The 21,680-nt window shown below is 45.8% G+C and overlaps 1 protein-coding gene across 5 annotated transcripts in view; it reads right to left on the reverse strand.

Annotated features, from left to right (window-relative positions):
* The window catches only part of akap9 (A kinase (PRKA) anchor protein 9), an 84,556-nt gene that overhangs the window by 12,169 nt on the left and 50,707 nt on the right, over window positions 1-21,680 (reverse strand). For 3 of the 5 annotated variants that reach the window (XM_076301646.1, XM_076301644.1, XM_076301643.1), the window contains 15 exons: window positions 21,215-21,377; window positions 16,029-16,241; window positions 15,262-15,300; window positions 13,593-13,825; window positions 8,923-9,042; window positions 7,176-7,352; window positions 5,307-5,411; window positions 5,015-5,167; window positions 4,471-4,557; window positions 2,248-3,249; window positions 1,817-1,948; window positions 1,620-1,664; window positions 1,275-1,421; window positions 982-1,026; window positions 153-884 (listed from right to left, as the gene is read on the reverse strand). In XM_076301646.1, the coding sequence (XP_076157761.1) occupies window positions 153-884; window positions 982-1,026; window positions 1,275-1,421; window positions 1,620-1,664; window positions 1,817-1,948; window positions 2,248-3,249; window positions 4,471-4,557; window positions 5,015-5,167; window positions 5,307-5,411; window positions 7,176-7,352; window positions 8,923-9,042; window positions 13,593-13,825; window positions 15,262-15,300; window positions 16,029-16,241; window positions 21,215-21,377 (3,393 nt within the window). The remainder of the gene's footprint in view (window positions 1-152; window positions 885-981; window positions 1,027-1,274; window positions 1,422-1,619; window positions 1,665-1,816; window positions 1,949-2,247; window positions 3,250-4,470; window positions 4,558-5,014; window positions 5,168-5,306; window positions 5,412-7,175; window positions 7,353-8,922; window positions 9,043-13,592; window positions 13,826-15,261; window positions 15,301-16,028; window positions 16,242-21,214; window positions 21,378-21,680) is intronic. The other 2 variants (XM_076301645.1, XM_076301647.1) reach the window with 2 other exon arrangements.

Raw genomic sequence — 21,680 nt, forward strand, 5'->3', positions numbered from 1 at the left:
TTCTTTGTCACGCAAAGACAAAGGCTGAAACAAACAACAACTAGTGCTGCTAATGAATTGTGGGGGTTGACAAAACAACTAACTGCAGTAGGAAACTGAGGCAAGAATATCTTGGGAGAGTGTTGCTCGGTGGACATGGCTGCGTTGGTTACCTCGGAGCTGCGGAGTTTGTCGATGATGGCCTTCAGGGTCCTGCACTCGTCCTCCAGGGCCTGCACGTCCCTCCTGAGCCCCTCGCTCTCGGAGATGTGCCGGGCCTCCATGTCCATGATCTCGGCAGCGTGGAGCTCCTGCATCTGGTCGATCTTCTCCTGGTACTCCCCGATCACCTCCGCCACCTCCTCAGAGGCCTGCGACGCTCCCACGGCTGCTGCTGCCATCGACATCGGCCCCAAGTCTGTCTGCGTTGCTACATCAGTGCCGGCGACTTGCGATCGCCCGTTCCTGCTCGTGGAGGACGACGACGGAGAGGGGGATTTCTCCGGCTGCATGACTGCAGAGTTCTTCCTGGAGAGTGAGGGCTTGTCCTTCCCTCCGCCAGCGCCACCCTTGTTCTTTCCGCCATGGTGATCTGGCTTGCCTCCTTTCTTCTTGGGCTGGGAGGGGGGTGGATGCTGCTGCTGCTGGGCTCCCTGGACGTGCTTGGCTGCCTGGGCTGCCTGCTGCTGCTGCTCTGCTGACTGGGCCAGCGCGCTCTGCAGACTCTGCAGCTCCTCTTGGAGCTGGCCGATGGAGACGTCCCGGAGCTGCAGCTCCTGCTGGAGTTTGTCGCTGCGCTCGCGGTAGCTGTTCAGCTCCTCTTTGGTGGAGGACACCTCCTCGCGCACCTCCTGCAGCTCCTGCAGCAGCTCGGACACGGAGCCCTCGCCGTCCACCCCGGAGGCCTGCGCCAAAACAGGGGAAAGGTCAAAGTTAGAGGTCACACACTAATGGAGCTGTATGGATGAAGGCTATCTACCGCTGTGTTGCATGGCTGCTTACCCGGTGGAGTTTGTCCTTCAGCTGTGCTATGGTCATCTCTCTTGCCTTCAAATAATACATGATAGTTTTAAATGGTGAAAGGTTAACGGCATGGTTACGGGCTGTGACAGTAATGCAGTTATTACTGTTTATCTGTTGTTATTTGTTGGTTTACAAAAGCTTGTATTGTAAAAACAGAAACTTTGTTGTCTCAGGAAACTATTGCAGTAATCATAACAAATTTAGTCCAGATTCAGAAAAAAAAGACTGCAGACAGATGGTAACCGATGGCAACTGAACAGGTGTTCTCTTACCAGCAGCTCCTCCTGTAGTTTGTCGCTGCGCTCCCTGTGGAGACTGAGCTCCTCTTTGGTGGAGGACGCCTCCTCACGCACCTCCTCCAACTCCTGACGCAGCTCTGACACAACAGCAGGGTCCTCTTCAACACCAGCATCTGAAGCCTGGGGGCCATCAATCAAAGGTCAGAGGGCAAAGGGTAAGGCTCAGAGTGCCATAGGTCAAGTGAAGACACTTTTGACAATCTGGTATCTGTAGTTTGTCCTCTGTTAAAACTCTGGTTTATACAACTGGGTGATATCTCTGACATTAAGATAAGGTACTGAGAAAGGATTGTTAAAACTTAAGCACTGCTTACGTACCTCCTTAAGGTCCTCTTGTAATTGAGCTATTGTTAAATCTTTGATCTGAAAAACAAAACAAAAGAAACCTTGCATCAACAAAAAGTATTAATAACAATCAACTGTGCTTAATATATTTCACAAAAAATAACTCTAGTAAATATATTGATATAAGGCCATGGTACTACTTGTTTCCTCCATGCGTATGAGTGTGGTACCTGCAGCTCCTGCTGTAGTTTGTGGCTGTGCTCCCTGAAGCTTCTCAGCTCCTCCTCAGCAGCCTGGGCCTTCTCCTGCGCCTCCTGCAACTCCTGGAGGAGCTCCGACACGGACGCCTCACCTCCTGAAGCCTGATATGGGAGAGATCAAACATCAACATGATTGGTAATTTATACAAATAAATACATACTTTATGAAAGACTTGATTTTTGGTTGGTGTATTCATGATACACTGATCATGTTATGTTTTATTCAGCAAGATGTTATATTATATATAACATCTTGCTGCATATACATGATATTATATTTTATTTACAATCTAGGTCTTAGTATCTTGGCGAACTCTCTGGTTTTTAGGGCTTCTAAATTAAGCTGTGGCCAAACGGAGTGCTCTAAAAAGTAAAAATAGAAAAGGGCGCCGAGTGGTTACCTCAGATGACAGCGTTGTCCTCTGCTGGGGCGGTTTCATCTGGCTGAGCAGGTCCATGAGCGTGGCTAGCCTCCTCTCGTACTCCATGACCTCCTCCTCAGAGCTGGACAGCAGCTGCTTCTGGAGCTCCTGGTCCTTCTGCATGCCGCACAGGCCCTCCTCCAGCTCTCTCAGCTTCTCCGTCAGCAGGCCCACCTTACCGGCCGGGGCTGCGGCTCTGCTGGTGGCCCTCTGTGCTACGCCGAAGCCTGGGGCCCCCAGCCCCACCATGGGGCTCAGTGAGGTCAATCCACCCAGGTCCTCTAGTTCTGCGCTGACCCCATGCTGGAGCTCTTTGGTCTGGGCTTGGATGGCCCCGAGCTGGGCCTGGCTCACAAGCATGGCTGCCACCTTCTCCCTGAGTTTGTCCTCCAGCTCGGCCACGCGGCGGTGGAGGCCAGCCGCGTCTGTCTGGGCCCGCTCCACCTTGACCCGGCACACGTCCAGCTCCAGGTCCTTCTCGCCCACACAGACCTCAAGCTCCTCCACCCGCTGGCTCAGCGTCTCCACCTGGGCGCTGGCGCTCTGCTCCAGTGCTTGCACCTGCGCCTGGGCCACCACCAGGGCGGCAGCCTTCTCCCGCAGGGCGTCATGGAGCTCAGTGGTGGTCTTCTCCGCACACGCCCCATCCTCCCGGAGGCTCTCGTAGCGCTCCTGAAGCTCCTGGTGGTCAACCTTCAGTGTGTCCAGCTCCTGCGTCACCTCGTCCATGCGCTGCTTCATCTCGTCCATCTCCTCTTTGTGAAGCTCTTCCTCATCCTCTTCCTCATCCTCTTCCTCCCCCTGCAGGCTGTGCCGTGGCTTGTGCTCAATGTTAGCGATCTCCTGCTGGAGCTTGTCGATGACGGCGTGCAGCTGGTCCACCTCCTCTTCGCTGCTCCTCTTCAGGCGCTCCTGCTCGCTGCGCAAGATCTCCACCTGAGACTCAAGCTCCCGGACCTGCTCACTCCGCTCCTCCATCACCTGAAGATGTTAGGGTAACAGCCCATCAAGTTAGCTCACTGGGTCAGGTCTGTTCCATGAAGGGAGTTAGCACTGACCCACATACACACACCACCACATCACACCACACCACAGTTGAACTCTATTAGCTAGAACCTCCAATTATAACCAATAACTCAAAAACGATAGGCTAGCAGTTATTGAACACAGAGGTGTAGCCATTAGTCAACTGTGTTGTGATTAATGAGTACACAGAACAAACACCACATTTTTACTCCCACTTAAACATTAAATGACCCATAAACCAGTGATTAAATTTAGACCTGGCTTTTAACAGAACTGAACAGAAGTCCAGGGTTGGGTTTAACGTGTTTCTTGATATCCAGCAGGATGTAAACAGCACGACAACAGTAAAACCACACAAGACTTTTACTTTAACATTAAGACAATCCATGTCACTGGTCATCGCTGTCACAAAACATAACAAGTCTCACGCACCTGATCCCAGAACTGCTTCACAGCCATGCTAAGTCATTTTTGCCAACCATTGTGAGCAGATAACTCACTGATTCTCTTTTCATTCTTGATTAAAATGGCTGCTATTCACCCAAGCCATATTTTGTTCACTAAAATCTTTTTAAATGACAATGTGTTCTGAGATAGGCTGGGGTCAGGTATGTGAGAGCAAAGGTCACTGGTTAGGGATGGGAAGAGCAGGAGGGGAAAAGGGTTATATGTCATCATTCCAAGAGGTCACTGACCAGTTCAGACATAAAATGGTCAACAAACAAACAAGACAAAAAGAAACTGCAAAGGAACACATCAGACCACACTGCTCATTAGACCCCATTCCATTGATGCTAGGTATATTTCGAAATCCGAGACAGATAAAAATGAAATTTCAAATTGTGATGGGATGAGGTCTACAAGCAGATGTGGTACAGCTGAAATTACCAATGTCATTATTGTGCGAAAAACATTTTAGCATGTAGAAGACCTGTTTGCATACCCAGCACATTTAGCTAGTGCTTCTCTGCTAAAACATGCTAAAATGTCCCGCACAACGACTTTGGGGGAAAGATTTGAAGGGAGTGTTCTTATGCTACACAGCAGGTCTCACACACGAGGAGTCACTTCACATTTACGGATGTAGCAATGCACAGGCTATACACACACAGGCATGCTTAGGCTGTGGTTTGCACAGAGCTAGCATGCTAACACTGTGTGTGTATAGGCCGTTACCTTGTTGTCAGGGGTGTCTTCCATGTGTTGGAGCTTAGCCAGCTGCTCATTGAGCAGGGCTATCTCCCTATCCTTCTGCTCCATCACCTTAAAGAGTTAGACACTTTGTCAACCCAATGGGCTCTAAATACTTTTGGTTCAAATCTCAGCTCCAACTAACCAACCAAAAATCTTTTTGTTTTTATATGTACTTCATGATAATATGCTCACTTGACTAATCTTCAGTATTCTGTTTTCAAAATATGTCCCAGATAATAAGGAAGACCATGCAAACAAACAAGATTGTAATCACGATACAAACACTGATGTTACCTTCAGGTAGCATCCTGAGACTACAGCAACAGCATGTCCCATTACATCTCAAAAATCAGGTATAACAGGTAAACCATAAACCATAACTTAACCAAGGTACTTAAAACACGACTCAATGAGTCACATCCTAAAGGTGCATGAACTGCTGCAGTCTGCCTCTATACTCAAACTCTTTAACATTAGCGTTAGCATTAGCATGAGAGGTGATCGTGAGCGTGAGATGGAGGCCTACCTCCAGCAGGCTGGCCTTGGCCTCCAGCTCTAGCTGCTGGCTGCTCAGCTCCTTCCTCTGGATCTCCAGCTGCATGTGGAGCTGCTGCACCTCCTCACTCTTGTTCTCAAGCTCCTCACGGAACTGTTCCAGTTGCTCCTCCAGGTTACATATCTGAGCACAACACAGAGGCCGGGAGGGGATGCGTGTTAATACTGGTATATTTATTTATGTTCTTTCATGTTCAAGTTTCAGATAAAGCAATGTGAGCAATCCTTTTGCAGTCCTGGAACATGTTGTGTGTGTGGCCTACCTCCTTCTCCTTCCTGTCCAGCGCCTCCCGCTCCGTCTGCAGCTGGGCCTCCAGGGTGCCATGCTCAGCCTCAGTCATGGGGGCATGCTGCCGAGACTCCTCCACCTGCGCCACACACACACACACACACACACACACACACACACACACACACACACACACACACACACACACACACACACACACACACACATACACACACACACACACACACACACACACACACACACACACACACACACACACAGGGACACTGCTGTTAAAATATGCAATTCAGCAAAAACAGAAACGGCTGATGTGCACATAGTCTAGTATCCACTGTTTAAAAAGACAGACCGCACACACACACACACACGACTGCACACGCACACACACACACACAAACAACTAAACTATCTACGCACATACACACTAAACACTGAATGCTCACAGCATGAACTGGCCTAACTTAAAAGCAGATTACAATCTTACAATCTGGTGACAATCTTAGGAGATAGCATATGGTACACCGGCTTCCGTACAGAAACACTAAGCGTCACACACATAGCTTACTAGCACAGCAATGACTCATTACCAGCACATGCAAAACCGTAAGCAGTCACACACAAACCATACAATCTCCAATCACCAAGGCTCTCTCATCATCCATGAGCTATAAAAATGTCCATTATCGGCTCTTTGTTCTACCGCCATGAAGAAACAAGGAACAGCAATGCAGCGGAGCACATTATTTATGCACCCACACTTTCACACACACACACACACACACACACACACACACACACAGGCACGCGTGCACATGCACACGCATATCCTGACACTCCCCCTTCTTACACACATACTGTGACCACCCCCCTCCCCCACCTCCCACCCACCCACCGTGAGGAATAACCTTGGCTGTCAGAGGAAAGACCACAGATGACGCACACATACCAACGGCAGCACCAGCGGCAGTAGCAGCAACAGCAGCAGCAGACACAAAAAGAGAGGAGAGGGGAGGGGAGGGGAGGATGAGAGGGAAGACTCAGGAGGGAAGTGAGAGAGGAGGAGGAGGAGGAGGAGAAAAGGAATGAGGGAGGGGGAAAGGATGCCGACACAAAATATGAAGGAGGGTGTGGGGGAGAGAGGAGAGGAGGAAGAGAGAGGAGGAGGGTGTGGGGGAGAGAGGAGAGGAGGAAGAGAGAGGAGGAGGGTGTGGGGGAGAGAGGAGAGGAGGAAGAGAGAGGAGGAGGGTGGGGGGGAGAGAGGAGAGGAGGAAGAGAGAGGAGGAGGGTGGGGGAGAGAGGAGAGGAGGAAGAGAGAAAAAGGAAGAGAGAAGAGGAAGCACAATGAGGAGGATGGGGGAAGAAATAAGTCAGACACCAATAAGGAAGGGTAGAGCGAGAGAGATGGAAAAACAGACAGATGAGAGGAAGAGAGGATATGCAAGATATGGTCTTGCATGGAGGGACCACGTGCTGACAGCAAACGCATGATGGACACAGACAGTGTAGGAAAAGAGGGGGAAGAGGGGGACCAAAAGACAAAAGAGTGGTTGGTAGGACGAGGAACATGAGTAAGTGAAAGAGAGAGAGAGGGTAGAGAGAGAGAAAGAGACAGGGGGAAGAGAGAGAGAGAGCACACATGATAGAAGAGTGCCATGAGTGGAGGAGGAGAGGGACAGAGATGGAAAGAAAAGAGAGAGAGAGAGAGAGAGAGAGAGAGGGTGCACATCAGATAGAAGAGGGCTATGAGAGGAGGAGAGCGGGAGGGATAAAGATCAAGGGAAGAGAGAGACTACAGTATGTACACGAGATGGACAAGTGCCAAGGGAGGAGGAGAGGAGGAGAGGAGGAGTGGTAGTGGAAGAGAGACGGGCGCGTCACTCACCCTGTGCAGGGTGTCGGTGCTGGTCAGCAGGGCCTGCTCCAGTTGGCGCACGCGCTCGCCCAGCCGCTCCAGCTCCTCGTCCCGCTCGGCCGCCTCGCGCTGTAGCTGCTCGTTCCGCAGCAGCAGCTCGCTGCACCAGTCCGACTTCTCCTGCAGCTGGGTGCTCAGATGCTCCACCTGATGGACACGCATGCACACACACACACGCAGGGAGGGAGGGAGGAGGATGGGGAGAGAGAGAGAGAGTGAGAGAGAGAGAGAGAGAAATAGAGAGAGGGAAGGAGGGAGAGGGGGAGTCCACGTGACATAGGGGGTGGGAGGGGGAGCAAGGAGAGAGAAGAGAGAGAGAGAGAGAGAGAGAGAGAGAGAGAGAGAGAGAACCAGAGAGAGGAAATGAGGGAGAGAGATGGAGAGAGTAAAAAAAGAAAGGGGCAATGAGAGAGTCGCGGGAAGAGGGAGAAGAAATGTACAGAGAAGATGGGGGGAAGGGGGAGGGAGAGATAAAGGGAAGGTGAAAATAATGAATGAGAGACAGGTAAGAGCATGAGAAAGAGCTCACACCTCTTTCTTTGCAACATTACACAAGTTGGTCTGCAGATAACGCATAAAAATAAAGGCATCAACATTAAAAGCCATCAATGTGCTGACATCGTTACTGAAAAAGTAATTCATTTCACATAAGCAAACAGAAATATTCAACGCTCCAAGCTGGCATAAATAATTTGTTTTCAATTAGACAAGTGCTTTTTTGAAAAAGCTGCCATGATGGGCAGACACTGGGGAGAAAGCAGCCACTTTATGAACGAACCATTCCCACCCAGCACTCTGGCAAAAACCCATCGCCATGGAAACTACTTAATGGGCAGAGGAGAACTGTGGAGAGCGAGAGCCGTCGCTCCCGGTGACCCAGAGGAGAGGAGACGAGAGGATGGTAGAGGAGAAAGTATATGGGGTTGTTTGAAAAAAAGAGGCCTTTCAGGCAGAGGACAATATTTACCACCAGTTCCTGTTTGACAAGTCTGACATCACCTGCAGTTTGCTCTCAGGTAATATTATCTACACACTGCTTGCCAAGACACCCAGCCTTATATTAAAAGCGAGGGTGTGTGTGTGTTTGTGTGTGTGTGTGTGTGTGTGTGTGTGCGTGCCCAATAAAGAGGAACGAAAGAGAGAGTGCAAAGGGAAAAAAGACTTTTGGGTTTGAGCTGGTAATCATCTGATTCCTCTCCCATTGTGGTGGGACAAAGGGAAGGGAAACTTGCTGCTGGGTCTCTCAGGCTCAGGCTAAAAAGGTTGGGGCTTTTTATAAAACTGGGGGGGGGGGGTGTAGTGGTGGGGGGAGTAATGTTGCCCAGTGTCTTTGTGTCTCTGATACTCAGGAGGCTGCTATTACCTTTTCCTCACAGAGCCTCACCGCAGGCTACAGGAGCCTACTATTGCGATTCTAATACCAGAGTTACTAGATTAGGAGCAGAACAAATACACACAGACTCTAATACAGATGGATAGTAACCATATTGCAATTTCCGGTAAAGATCACAGATTCAAAATCATAATTTACTCATCTGCTACCTATACAATTTTCACATTTTCAAAAATACAATTTTCATAAATTTTTCATTTGTAAACCCTTTACAACTCTGTACTGTATGTTTGGCTCCGTCACTGATATATTGTGGCATGGGGCCTGGTTGCTCTGGGTGTTGTTCACAGTGTTTGTTTACAGTGGGCGTTCTGAAGGCCTCACCTCTCGGTCCCTCTGCTCGCTGGCGCTCTGAGATTTGGGCGGGTTCTTCAGCTGCCGCTCCAGCTTGAGGATCTCCTGCTGGAAGACGTCTCGCTCGTGCTCCCTGTCCATCGCTTGCTCCTGAGGATGCAGATAGAGATGGATGGACAGAGAGATGGAGAGGAGGAGGAGGAGGAGGAGAAAGAAAGTGACAAAGAAATAGAGGGGAATGAGTATAATGATGAAGTAACAAGATGGCAACTTGCTTTATGGAAACATCTACCTTTCACAAATGAAATGATTACTTATCATGTTTGTTATTTTGTTTTTATTTTTCATAATGTCTTCTTACCACTTTGCCCTGCGTCTGTGTGTTCTTGTTCTCGGGTGGGCAGTGTCATCTGTGTCTGTGCCTCTGTCTGTATGTAGTGTGTAGCGTCTTCAACTAAATGTGTAGTGTAATTTCTCACATGGCCAGAGCTGCTTATGTTTTGGTTGCACCCTGACCAGAAAATGTCCACCCAAAAGCTCCCAAACTAAAGCTTAGAAAAGTATGTTTATGTAAACATAGGACAAAGATTTTTGGTACACATCATCTTTAAGGTGTCTTGTATGGAGGGATGCAATTGAAATATATGAACTTTGTTCAGCGTTCTCATAGCATGAGTGAACATGATGACGGTCACAATTGTGACCGTTGGGAAACAACATAGTCCGATTTTAGGGATTTTCGCACATTTCATTGTTCAGTCATCTAATTTCCACTAAATTCCATTCAAAGATGATATGGGGACATTGTCCCACGTCTGTTTTTTACTTTTAAATTTGTATCACATGGCATTTCTCAACATGGATTTTTACATAGAAAATCCATTATACCACACTATTATACATAATTATTGTAATAGCTGATTTTCTATGCTGTTCTTTATTTTAATTTCACTTTCAGTCACTTCCTGCACATACTGTATCAGATCCAACTGACTGCCCAGATTTTACACCTCAAAAACAGTAAATCATCATATTATTGACTATTGTATTACATAATGTCACATATAAACAAGGTGGTGGGGGGTATAATCAACTTGCCAGTCAGCCTGTTGAAGGCATATTGGCTGAATTTATGCAGAGACTTGCAATAGATATGAACAACCTTACCAGAAAAATTATTCCCCACCCCTTTTCCCAACAATACCCCTCCACTTATGTAGGGCCTCTGCCACAGGGACCAGTCAGACGAACTAGAAGCAAAGCTTCATGTGATCAAAAATAAAGATCAAGTGTCTCAAGAATCTGCTCTCACACTATTGTATGTCAAAATTACAGAATGTTTCCTATTATGCATTTAGAACCTTACTTAATTCAGTGGTAAAATTAATCAAATTTAGCAATATAGTGGATATCACACCCCTCTGACACTAGATTAGACCAATAACTGAGGCCAGAGCAGGCTCCTATGCTCCTCAGGTGTATATGTGATGGGATCATGGACAGGTGTCCTGTGTTCCCCAGGTCAAGCATTGTGTGTTTCCAGGGTCCTCCAGCTTTATAAATCACATAATAGGTACCCGAATGAACATAGGTCCCAGGATACACACTGGGAATATAGGGCCTTATGAAGATGGCAAGTTACTTAGTTGCATGCTGTGATGAAAATATGTTTAACAGCACTCACCAAACACACCTCTCCACTTGTGTGTTTGATGCCAGACAGGCTCATATGGTAATGCTGTTGTATATGCATTTAGAACCTTACTTAATCCAGTGGTAAAATTAATCAAATTTAGCAATATAGTGGACATCACACCCCTCTGACACTAGATTAGACCAATAACTGAGGTCAGAGCAGGCTCCTATGCTCCTCAGGTGTATATGTGATGGGATCATGGACAGGTGTCCTGTGTTCCCCAGGTCAAGCATTGTATGTTTCCAGGGTCCTCCAGCTTTATAAAGCACATAATAGGTACCCGAATGAACATAGGTTCCAGGATACATAGGACACTGGGAACATAGGGCCTTATGAATAAAAGGCCTTTGGAGCATAGGGACCAGGTAACATAGGTTCACTTCATTTAGTGACCTTAACAATACCACTGACCTAATGGCATTGGAAGTATGGCAGTAGACTTGCAGGACAATCTGTTGTGTAATTAATTAATTAATTAATTAAATAATGAATTATAAAATTAAAGAATACAATAATAAACAAACAAACAAACAGACAACTAACAGCACTTTTTGTAACATTTGTGGTTGCTGTAGTTGTATTGTAGGGTGGTGTTGTCATAATCAGGGCTTAAAATTCATTTTTCAAAATGGGGGGGAATTCCCCCCTTAGGTTATTCATGTAGGGGGGATTTACACTATTTGGGGGGGAGGGGGTCGATTCTGATACCAAGTCAAGAATTGCGATTTCGATACTTCTTCGATACTTTTTTAAAAAAGTGTTTGATTTTGGGGCCCCCACCACCCTGACGTCATCAGTAATATATACTGTAGTGGGATCATTCACAACAGTGGACATCCTAGATTCTGCTTGACTCTCTCCACACACACACAAACACACAAAATAATGATGGCTTATGTGATATGTTTCTATTTCATATATTTTTTAATTCATAGTGTATTTAGTTAATAATATATGTTTTAATGTATAGCATTTTACTAGTAATTACTAGTAGCTAAACATATTTAGTAATTTGAATGCTTCATATTGACGTTTAACCTATAACACTTATCTTTAATGTGGTGTGTAGGTCTAATTGAGTGCACATTGGTGATGAGTAGGTGTAATTGAGTGCCTGTCACTTTAAGAAAATACGTGAGAGTAATCCTCCCTTCAGCCTGACGGTTTTAATTTAGGCTAGTCGCTAGTGAATAAAAGTTGTGCATAAGGATATGTGGATGCAAATCATTATGTTTTCTATGTCATTAGATGCAATAAATGTTCAAAAAACTAACAAGTCGAAGTCAATCTTTCTGGGATCAAGTGTTGACGTGACCTGAGCTAGCAGGATAGTTACCAAGGAGCTCTTTCCAGATGTAAAAGTTTGCCATGGTTGCGTAGCCTATTTGCGTAAGCGCAAAGTGGTTCTCTCTCTCTCTCTCTCTCTCTCTCCGTGTGTGTGTCAGCGTCTGCATGAGGCTGATGATGATGTTCAATTCAACTCGGTAGTTGATCCGTCCGGTCAGCACCGCATTCACGCCACTTCATGATTATATTAACGTCATCAGACAGGCTGTAAAAGTGCATGCGGGAATTTCTCGCATTATGATGGCTAGAGTTGCGGGACTTGAACAAATTATGCGCAATACCCGCAATCCCGCAGTGAAATTTAAGCCCTGATAATAGTGTGATATAATGCCTTTCCTATGTAAAAATCTTATAATATAATAGAGAATTGCAGAGGCAATGTTGAGTATTGTATTGTGATACAAAATTAAAAGTAAAGAACAGACCTGGGACAATGTCCCCTTATCATCTCTGATTGAAATTTATTGAAAATTAGATGATTGCACAATGAAATGTGTAAAAATCCCTAAAATCGGACTATGTTTTTTCCGAACGGTCACAATAGTGACCAAGGATAAAAGACTCCTTTTCACCCACTTTTTCAGGAAAATTTGAAAAAATAGTAATTGATTACTTCAAAGGGTTACTCAAGACATATTTTTTTTATATATTCAAGTCTGGGAAAAATTTGGGATTAAACGGGTTAAATTTTTTTAATTATTTTTATTATTATTACTGATGTATGCATGACACAGGTGTCATGAAAATGAAAATGTCACAGTAGACTCGCAAGTAGACTGCAACCCAAATATGTGACTAAGTATGTGTACACTATGTCAGGGTTTCCTGAGGATTTTCTGTCAAAGCAGCAGAAGCAGCAGCTATTTTTAACTGCAGTATGGTATAAATAACAGGTGAAATAAATGTGTCACCAGACAAGCAAAACACACAGACGACGCAGAGAAAAGAACATGTCTATGTGTGAGAAAAGACACACTGGCGGAGGACGGCGAAAAGATCAATATTCAGATCTCTAAATGGGGTCACACTTGTGGACTCTTGTAAAACATAATGAATCACCAGCAATCGCCCTGATGCTGCAAAGACCATGTAATCTATACAGCTACAGTTCAATTACAATCACTTTACGGGAGAAGCAAATCAAAGTAAACAGCCTCTTAAAGCTCCCAGATTCAATTTGACTATATTTTACTCTTTATGTGGTCAGACGTTTCGCAGAGTAGCATCCGCCCCCCCTGAGCTGTCAGCCTCTCAGCGCGCTGCAGTACATCAATGTCAAGTTAACACGGCGAAGCTTGTGAAGATGCCTGCAAGCGCCAAACAGATAGCGCTCCATGTGTAACCTCACATGCAACACAAATCCGTTTATTTCGTTGGATTTAACTAATAAGTTAAATTAATTATTCAATAAATCAAATTATTTTAGGCTCTAGCACTTCAGTCTCCACCGCATCAAAGCTATTTTACAAAATTCAATTTGGTTTGATAAACTACATCTAAATAAAATATTGGTCTTACAAAGTATGCTACTCATTTTCTTTTTCAATGTGAACATATTAAATCAATCATTTAATATGATGACGATGTTGTTGTGAGTATGACTCCATAGTTTGCAGTGGTGATAGTATTGCGGGTATGACTGCTGTAAGCCACTCACGTCCAGGAATTTGCGGTTCTTCTCCAGCTGTTTCTCCAGGGCCTGGATCTGCTGACGCAGGTCGGCGGTCTCGGCGTTGTGTGCCTGCTCCTGCTCGATGCTGCGGTTCACCTGCTCCTCCAGCTCGGCCTCCAGGCCCTTCAGATGCTGCAGCATCACGCCGCTCTCCTTCTCCGCCTGCAGCTGCACCTCCACCTTCTCCTGCATCAGCTTCTCCGTCTCCTCCAGCAGGTCTGAGAGGGAGCCAGGGAGCAGTCCCAAGACGAGGAAGAGGAGGAGGAGGAAGCAGAGGATGGTGTTAGATGAGATGTAACTTCTTTAACACATTAGGCCTGGAGAGCAATACACCCCAGGTTGTATCTCCATGATGGTTTCTCCCACTGACCAGGAAAGCAACCATCAATAGCAAGCAAAGGTAGCATTTTCACCATATGCACTTCCTTACAGAGTGTATACAAGTGTGCAACCTAGCCAGCCAGCTTGCGATTGATGGCCGATGTTTTTCCAGGTCTATGGGTGAACCTGAACTAAGATCATAGAGCAATGACATGAGGAATATTTGACTCCAGAGATTCCCACACATGTACTGATTAGTTCTAATCAAGAGGAGGCAGACAGGAACTTGAATTGTGCTCATCATATACATATAAACTAAACAATGGCTTTTAAAACATTACGAAGCCAGTAATTACCATTAAATGCTACACATCTTCAAATGATATAACTGACCAGCACAGATTCTTCACATAATGGTGAAGTTATAACATTATAATCAACTGGTCAATATGACAACCCAACTTTCTCCATGTCTGCCTCCTCCAGGGGTGATGACATTAATCACAGTGCTCATCCCCATACCGATTGCCCGTGATCGCCAGCCTTTCCGTCAGTGTCCCGATTCGCACCCCACACCTTACCAACCATCACCACGGAAACCACTCCACATTATTTCATTCGGGTCAAAGGTCACAGTCCCACATTATTAGTGCAACACAAGAGGGAGAGAGGAGGGGGACAGTGCAGAGACAGGGGGCAGTGTGACCAAAGAAAGAGAGGAAGGTACAAATGAATGCAGCCAGACCAAAATCAAGATCAGAGAGATACGACAATCAAAGGACTGCAGTCTCCATGCCTCAGATGCAATTCCAGGCAAGGGGAGATGAGATTACATGGAGTCATTGTGCAATCACCTTACTCCAAACGTACTGGGTATTGTTTGATACTGTGTGTGGCACATAGTCAGTGCCTATTGTAATGGGAAAAATCTGTCTAGAGTAGAGATGGTTGCCAATGACAATGTAATGTTATTTGATAATAAATATTGATTTGTTTTTTAATCCTTACTAATCATGCCAATTGCTTTTAATCAGCGGTCAACAAAAACACCAACTCATCAATAAAAACACAGAGGACGACAAAAATCAAAACAAAAATAAAAACTGAGAAAGAGTATGGAAAGTCCACAAGCGTAAGCCATAGAGTTAGTGAGTGAGTTGAGCCCATAGCAAGCAAGTTCTAGGCAGCTGCTGTGAGATGGGTTATTCTGCCACGTTCACTCCTCCAGAGACGGTTTTGAATCAGATTAAAAACACCAAATAACGGAAACAAACAAAAAAACAAACAAAAACAAAAAAACAAGATACACTGGCCATGCTTGATGTGAACACACCTGCTTCAGGTGCTGCAAGGACTGCAGCTTCAACTAGGCCTACAGGAGAATAAATAAGAAAGAGTATTTGAACATGCTCTCAGTAGATGGACAGAGTGAAGATAAAAAAGAAGTAGAAGATAGGCAGAGGAGAAAGAGAGAGAGAAAAGAGTGTGTGTGTCATCAGCCTGCCATGGTGTTGCTCTGGGAGGAGAAGTTGCTTGTGAGAGGACCCTTAACACACCGTCCATACTTACTGTAATAACACGTTCACTGGTTCACCTTAAAACACCTTAAACTACAATAAGTGTGTTAAATACAGACATTTGTTCAATGTATCAGTGATATCCAGATAAAGGAAATGACCACAAAAACCTGAAAATTAATTTGATATCAAACCAAACCATTCCACTAAATGGCATTTTGCACAAACAATGCATCATCCAGCATTTATACACTATGATGTCAAAAAAATATAAATCATTTTCTCAAAGCTTTGTCAAACACTTAGGATTTCAAATGCTTTAGATTTTGAGGCATTCAGGGTTGAATGTAGACAGTAGACGCCCCCCATCCTGAGACACTATGAGTGGAGGTGCAGTTATCACACAGCCTCCTTCACTCCTGCACTCCTCATTTATTTGGAGAATGCCCTCCCAGTTTGTCTGTTGCCATGACAACAACTACCACTATTTTATTCTCATTGCCAAAAGCAAAAGAACTGGGGCGTGGGGGGGATGGGGGTGAGATGGTTGTGGACGTTGGGCGGGTTATTATGGGATACGTACGCAGCTCGCGTGGGCCGGCGTCGTCCTTCATGGCGTCCTGCTGGCGCGAGAGCAGCTCGCGCTCCTGCTGCATGTGGCGGCGCTCCAGCTCCAGCTCCTGCAGCCGGCTGGCCGTCACCTGCAGCTCCTGCTCCAGCTGCTGACGTAGCTCCTCCTTCTGGCGCACCTGCGCCTCCATCGACGCCCGCTCGCCCGTGTAGCCGTCAATCAAGCCTGGGAGAGGAGGAGGAGGGAAAGGTTTGTTTACGTGTTCGCAAAAAAAAAAACCCCACAACAGCCACCAGAGGATATATGGACACATGGGACAATGGTGCACGTGTGCACAGACACACACAGACACACACACACACACACACACACACAGACACACACAGACACACACACACACACACACATTAACCTGTTGAGGAGTGAATTCTTTTTCTGGTTCCTTCTAGAATTCTACGCAAACGATCTATAGTTTCAGTGTTCTTCATACAGTCTATGGGGAAAATCTCTGAGGGTAATTGTCGCATCATAATATGGAACTCTCGGATTGCATTCTAACATTCTAATCACATATTTGTGACCGTACTCCTCAACAGGTTAACACACACATCAGGTTTGTGATGGTCCAAAAGGTGCTTTGGATTCCATACTATGTGGTTGTCTGTCCAGGACAGTTGTTGAAATAAGTGAAGGAATCTGGTGGAATAGGTGCATGAACACAACGGAAAATAGGATTTGGATCTCCCACCCGGAAGCAAAGCATTTACAAGAATGGAATTTACATTGATGACTGAGCGTCTGGTACTCACATAATTTGCTCTTCAGTTGTGATATTCCACATGAAAATAAGCCTTGAATTCCATTAGCTAGCCTACATGTAGTCAAATAATCTACGCTGTTGTTTACGGACGCATCGGAGACATTGGTCTAAATACAGACTGGCCGGGCAGTGACTCCGACACAATTAGCTTATGCCATCAAAAGACGAAAAGCTTCACTCCACCAGCATGTAATCTAATGCAACAAAACATCGACCTCCAGTCAAGAGTACAAATATTGAGACGTCCACACAGGAAAACACAAGATGCATTACAGGGGGACGCACAACAAAGACTTCCGAGCGAGCCGACATAGGAGCGCATGTCAGTCCTAGTTTGGCTGATGGGTGTGTGTATGTGCATGTGTGCATATGTCTGTGTGTGTGAGGGCATGTGTGTGTGTGTGTGTGTGGGGGGGGGTTAATGGCGACTGCTCCTTCACATGTGAATAAGCCATTACTGCACTAATTTATCACAGGTCAGCAGGCATCCTCCAACCTCCCCTCTTGTTCCCCCCGCCCCCCTTTTTTTTATTCATATTCGTGTGGTTGACCACAAATATTAACCCTTTATTTAAACACACACACACACACACACACACACAAACACACACGCACACGCACACGCACACCTCATGTCTGTCTAACATTCTGGATGTCTAATTAAAAGACATGAACTCATCCAATATGACATACTGCAAAATGTGTCATTAACAAAAACAACACCAAGTGGCCTTTGTTTGAAAATCAGGACTGTGTCATTCTATGAATCTATAGAGCTACTGTACGTCATGCTTATTGTGTAAATGAGGGGGCATTGTTGGACAGTCTGTTTGTGTTGTCTCCCAAGGCTAACACAGCAGGGGGTGAAATTCCTTCAACTTAAACATGGGTGACTAGCAAACTGGCAAACAAAAAACAAATAAACCCTCCAACAGAGGAACAACCAAACAACAGAGCACCTTAATCACGACACCACTGACACGAACAAACTCCCGGCTCTGCTGCAGTAATGGGCCTCACCCACAAAAGGCAGCTCGGGATACGCGACACTGTAAACACAGAGCGCTCCGCTCACAAACACCCACTGAGATGGCAGGTCAGAGAGGAACCCGACTCCTGTGGTAATGGCCACTGAAGCATTCCCCTGTTTATCTGCAGATGAAATGTTGCCACTATTTCCGCACACGTTACAATCAGATTAGCACTACTAAAAGAGCAGGTCACACCCACGCACAGGTCATATTTCCACCCCCCACTGATTTCAAATAAAGAGTGACTGTGTGCTGGACAGTGTTGCTATGTGTTTACCTGACTATTATGCTTTGTAGCAGGGGGTAATGTTTCTGTAATAATAGCTCTGTTGAAAGCACCCTTTCATCGCATTAAAGTGTAAGAATGACCATAAATATTTATATTTATGAAGTGTTTAACCAGGTACACCTACACGAGTCAAAACGATAAGTCTAGACATGAAACGCTGTTGAAACGCTTCACCACAACTCCTGTCTTTTGGAGTCAAAGTTGCATTGCATTAGATCATAATTCACCACAGATACACACACGCGCACGCGCGCACGCACGCACGCACGCACGCACGCACACACGCACACACACACACACACACACGTGACTAAGGCTGACACAAGACTGCACACGCCCTGTGCAGATACAGCGTAGGTATGTCTTCTTGTGCGATAAGAACCTTTGATGTTGAACTCAAAAACACATGAATGGGCTCTTCTGTTTTACTGCAAAAGTCAAAAGCAAAAACCTTATGCTAAAACAAAGGTGGAAAATGAAATATCACATCAGCTTGAGAGCCTTGATGCCTGTCTGTGAAGTGTTTAGTTTAGTCTATTCACCTGTCAGTCAAGGTTAGTAATGACTTTTTCAGAGGTGCAAAGTGCAAAAAATGCGGAAAAATTACTCCTTTAAATATCTTGAATGAGACATTCCTTTTCTTGTGTGAAACATAAAAATTCTCCCTATTGTTGGCAGTAGTTCCCTGTCAAAACCACAGTGGTTGCCTTTAAAAGTAAATACATTTGGCAGCTTAAATTTTAAACTGGCATGATGGAGTCTTGACTTGCTACATGGTCTATCAAGCATTAAGTATTGCTAGTTGAGTTTTAAGGTGAAATGAAAACACACACACACGCACACACCCCAAGACACTGACCAACCGTGCCTAAAGGGAGGCCAGCACATTAGTTGCATAGAGACCATTCTACCCAGGTGTGTATTCACCCTGTTCCAATACAGAGACAAACGCCCAGGGATTTACAATCACACTAACAACAACACATGCGCACACACACATACAAACACACACACACACACACACACACACACACACACACACTAGAAACAAATCCTACTTTTATATCAATGACAACAAAACACCATCAAAAGCTTCCATGAGTCTCCATTAGGTCAAGATCCTGGGATCTCTCTTTTCATTTCCCTAAAGCTTTTAAAGCCCCTTCATTTCCTGATATCATGCCTAAATTCCTCTGAGGCAGCTTGTGTGACTGTGTGGCAGTAGGGCCACTTCACTCTTGACTGGGTGTCTGAAGGAGGATGCTGAGCCGGTTCTTTGTGTTAATTGAAACCTGTTTTGTGTCCCACACCCTGGGCTATTAGCAACGAGATCCGGCACACAAAGGAGCTCAAGCTCACCAGCTCACCTCCACCGTTTCACCTGAGCTAGCCGCCTGACAGGGAAGAGCACATGATGGAGCATGACAGCAAAAGCAAACAGAACACCTGTGTGTACAGAAGAGAGAGAGAGAGAGGAGGTAGGTGTGTGTGTGTGTGTGTGTGTGTGTGTGTGTGTGTGTGTGTGTGTGTGTGTGTGTGTGTGTGTGTGTGTGTGTGAGAGAGAGAGAGAGAGAAGGAGTGAGGGGAAAGTAGAGGGGGACGGATTTCCTCTTGCTCCACTACTCCAATAGGCTACGATCACTTTATAATTCACCTGATTGTTGCCAAGACATGGGGCGAAGTCAAACAACTTACTGTAACACCAACAAATATTTGCCGAAGAGAATAGAGAATGCCTTCTCCTCTTAAAGCTGACACACACAGCTATAAAACACTAAAAAGAGAGTATACGTGTACATGTGTGTGTGTGTGTGTGTGTGTGTGTGTGTGTGAGCATGAGAGAGAGAGAGAGAGAGAGAGAGAGAGAGAGAGAGAGAGAGAGAGAGAGAGAGAGAGAGAGAGAGAGAGAGAGAGAGAGAGAGAGAGAGAGAGAGAGAGAGAGAGAGAGAGAGAGAGAGAGAGAGAGAGAGAGAGATAGATAGATAGATAGATAGATAGATAGATAGATAGATAGATAGATAGATAGATAGATAGATAGATAGATAGATAGATAGATAGATAGATAGATAGATAGATAGAAAGATAGATAGAAAGATAGATAGATAGAGAGATAGAGAGATAGATAGAGAGATGAGCTGAAGAAAAACTAAGCCATTCTGAACACAACCTGCCAACTCACCAGCTATATTGACACCCCTCAACGCTTCACATATACTGTACCGATTTACACTTCAAACACTACAGTCCCATGTCGTCCTCCACCTCTCTGTGTCTGTGTTAGTTCAGTGCCCCAGTGGCTATTAGAGTGGGGTTAGTTCTGCATGTGTTTGATGAATCAGTCCCAGGCCCCCTCTCTCACTGGCCAGCTGTCTCTGACAGTTGAGGACATCACATGGCCTCAGTGAGAAAGCAGTGCTGCTAAATGATAGCAAAAGATAGCAATGCGTCTAATGGACTGGCAATAGAAGGGCAATACTATGAAATGATGTTACATTAACATTTATTCATTTAGCACACACCGTTGTCCAAAGTGCCAAAGTGACTTACATATGTCAACTATATTGCAAGGGATTACATTGTCCCCGCAGCAACTTGGGGTAAAGTGCTTTGCTCAAGGGCACAACGGTGGAAGCCGGGAATTGAACCCACAACTTCCAGGCTACTGCACGCTAGCCCAGCTCCTTAACCACTACACTACCACCGCCCCGACAGAATAACACACCTGGCACCAGGCTTGTTGATGGATAGAACACAGAACACTTTGAACTCAACCAAATGTATTTAAATGTGTTGTGTGATGAGAACAAAGACTCTACAAGCTAATTTGTATGTTAAATCACACTCAGAAAGACCTTCTTCTGGCCTTGTGTGTGTGTGTGTGTCTGTGCGAGAGAGAGTGAGTTTGTGACAGAGTGACTGAGATGGAGGGTGGGTTCCTCTGGGGTATACATAATAAGTCTTTTGTCCCCTGTGGAGACTGACACACACACACACACACACACACACACACACCACACACACACCACACACACACACACACACACACACACACACACACCTTCTGCCCTGTGGAGCTCCAGGGCCAGCTGCTCGCGAGCGCGCCCCTCCTCACTGAGCTGCTCCTGCAGCTCCTCCTGCCGCCTCATCAGATCCTGCACCTCCTCATTGTGGCGGAACGACTCCCGCATCAGCTCTGTCTGCGTCACACGGGCATGCTCCAGCTGAGAGAGAGAGAGAGGGAGAGAAAGAGAGATGGAGAGGGAGAGAGATAGAGAGGGATGGAGAGAGGGATGGAGAGAAAAGGGGAGATGGAGAGGGAGAGAGAGAGAGAGAGAGAGAGAGAGAAAGAGAGATGGAGCGAAAAAGAGAGATGGAGAGGGAGAGAGAGGGATGGAGAGAAAAGGGGAGATGGAGAGGGAGAGAGAGAGGGATGGGGAGAGAGATTGAGAGAGAGAGAGGGAGAGAAAGAGAGGGGGATGGAGAGAGAGAGGGGGATAGATGGAGAGTAGATTAGGGAGAGGGAA

Source organism: Alosa pseudoharengus, unplaced genomic scaffold, assembly GCF_046254945.1.
Source record: "Alosa pseudoharengus isolate Yale_2024_CS ecotype anadromous, Long Island Sound unplaced genomic scaffold, YU_APseudo_1.1 YU_APseudo_1.1_scf_23, whole genome shotgun sequence".
In the NCBI taxonomy this organism is placed as follows: Eukaryota; Metazoa; Chordata; class Actinopteri; order Clupeiformes; family Clupeidae; genus Alosa; species Alosa pseudoharengus.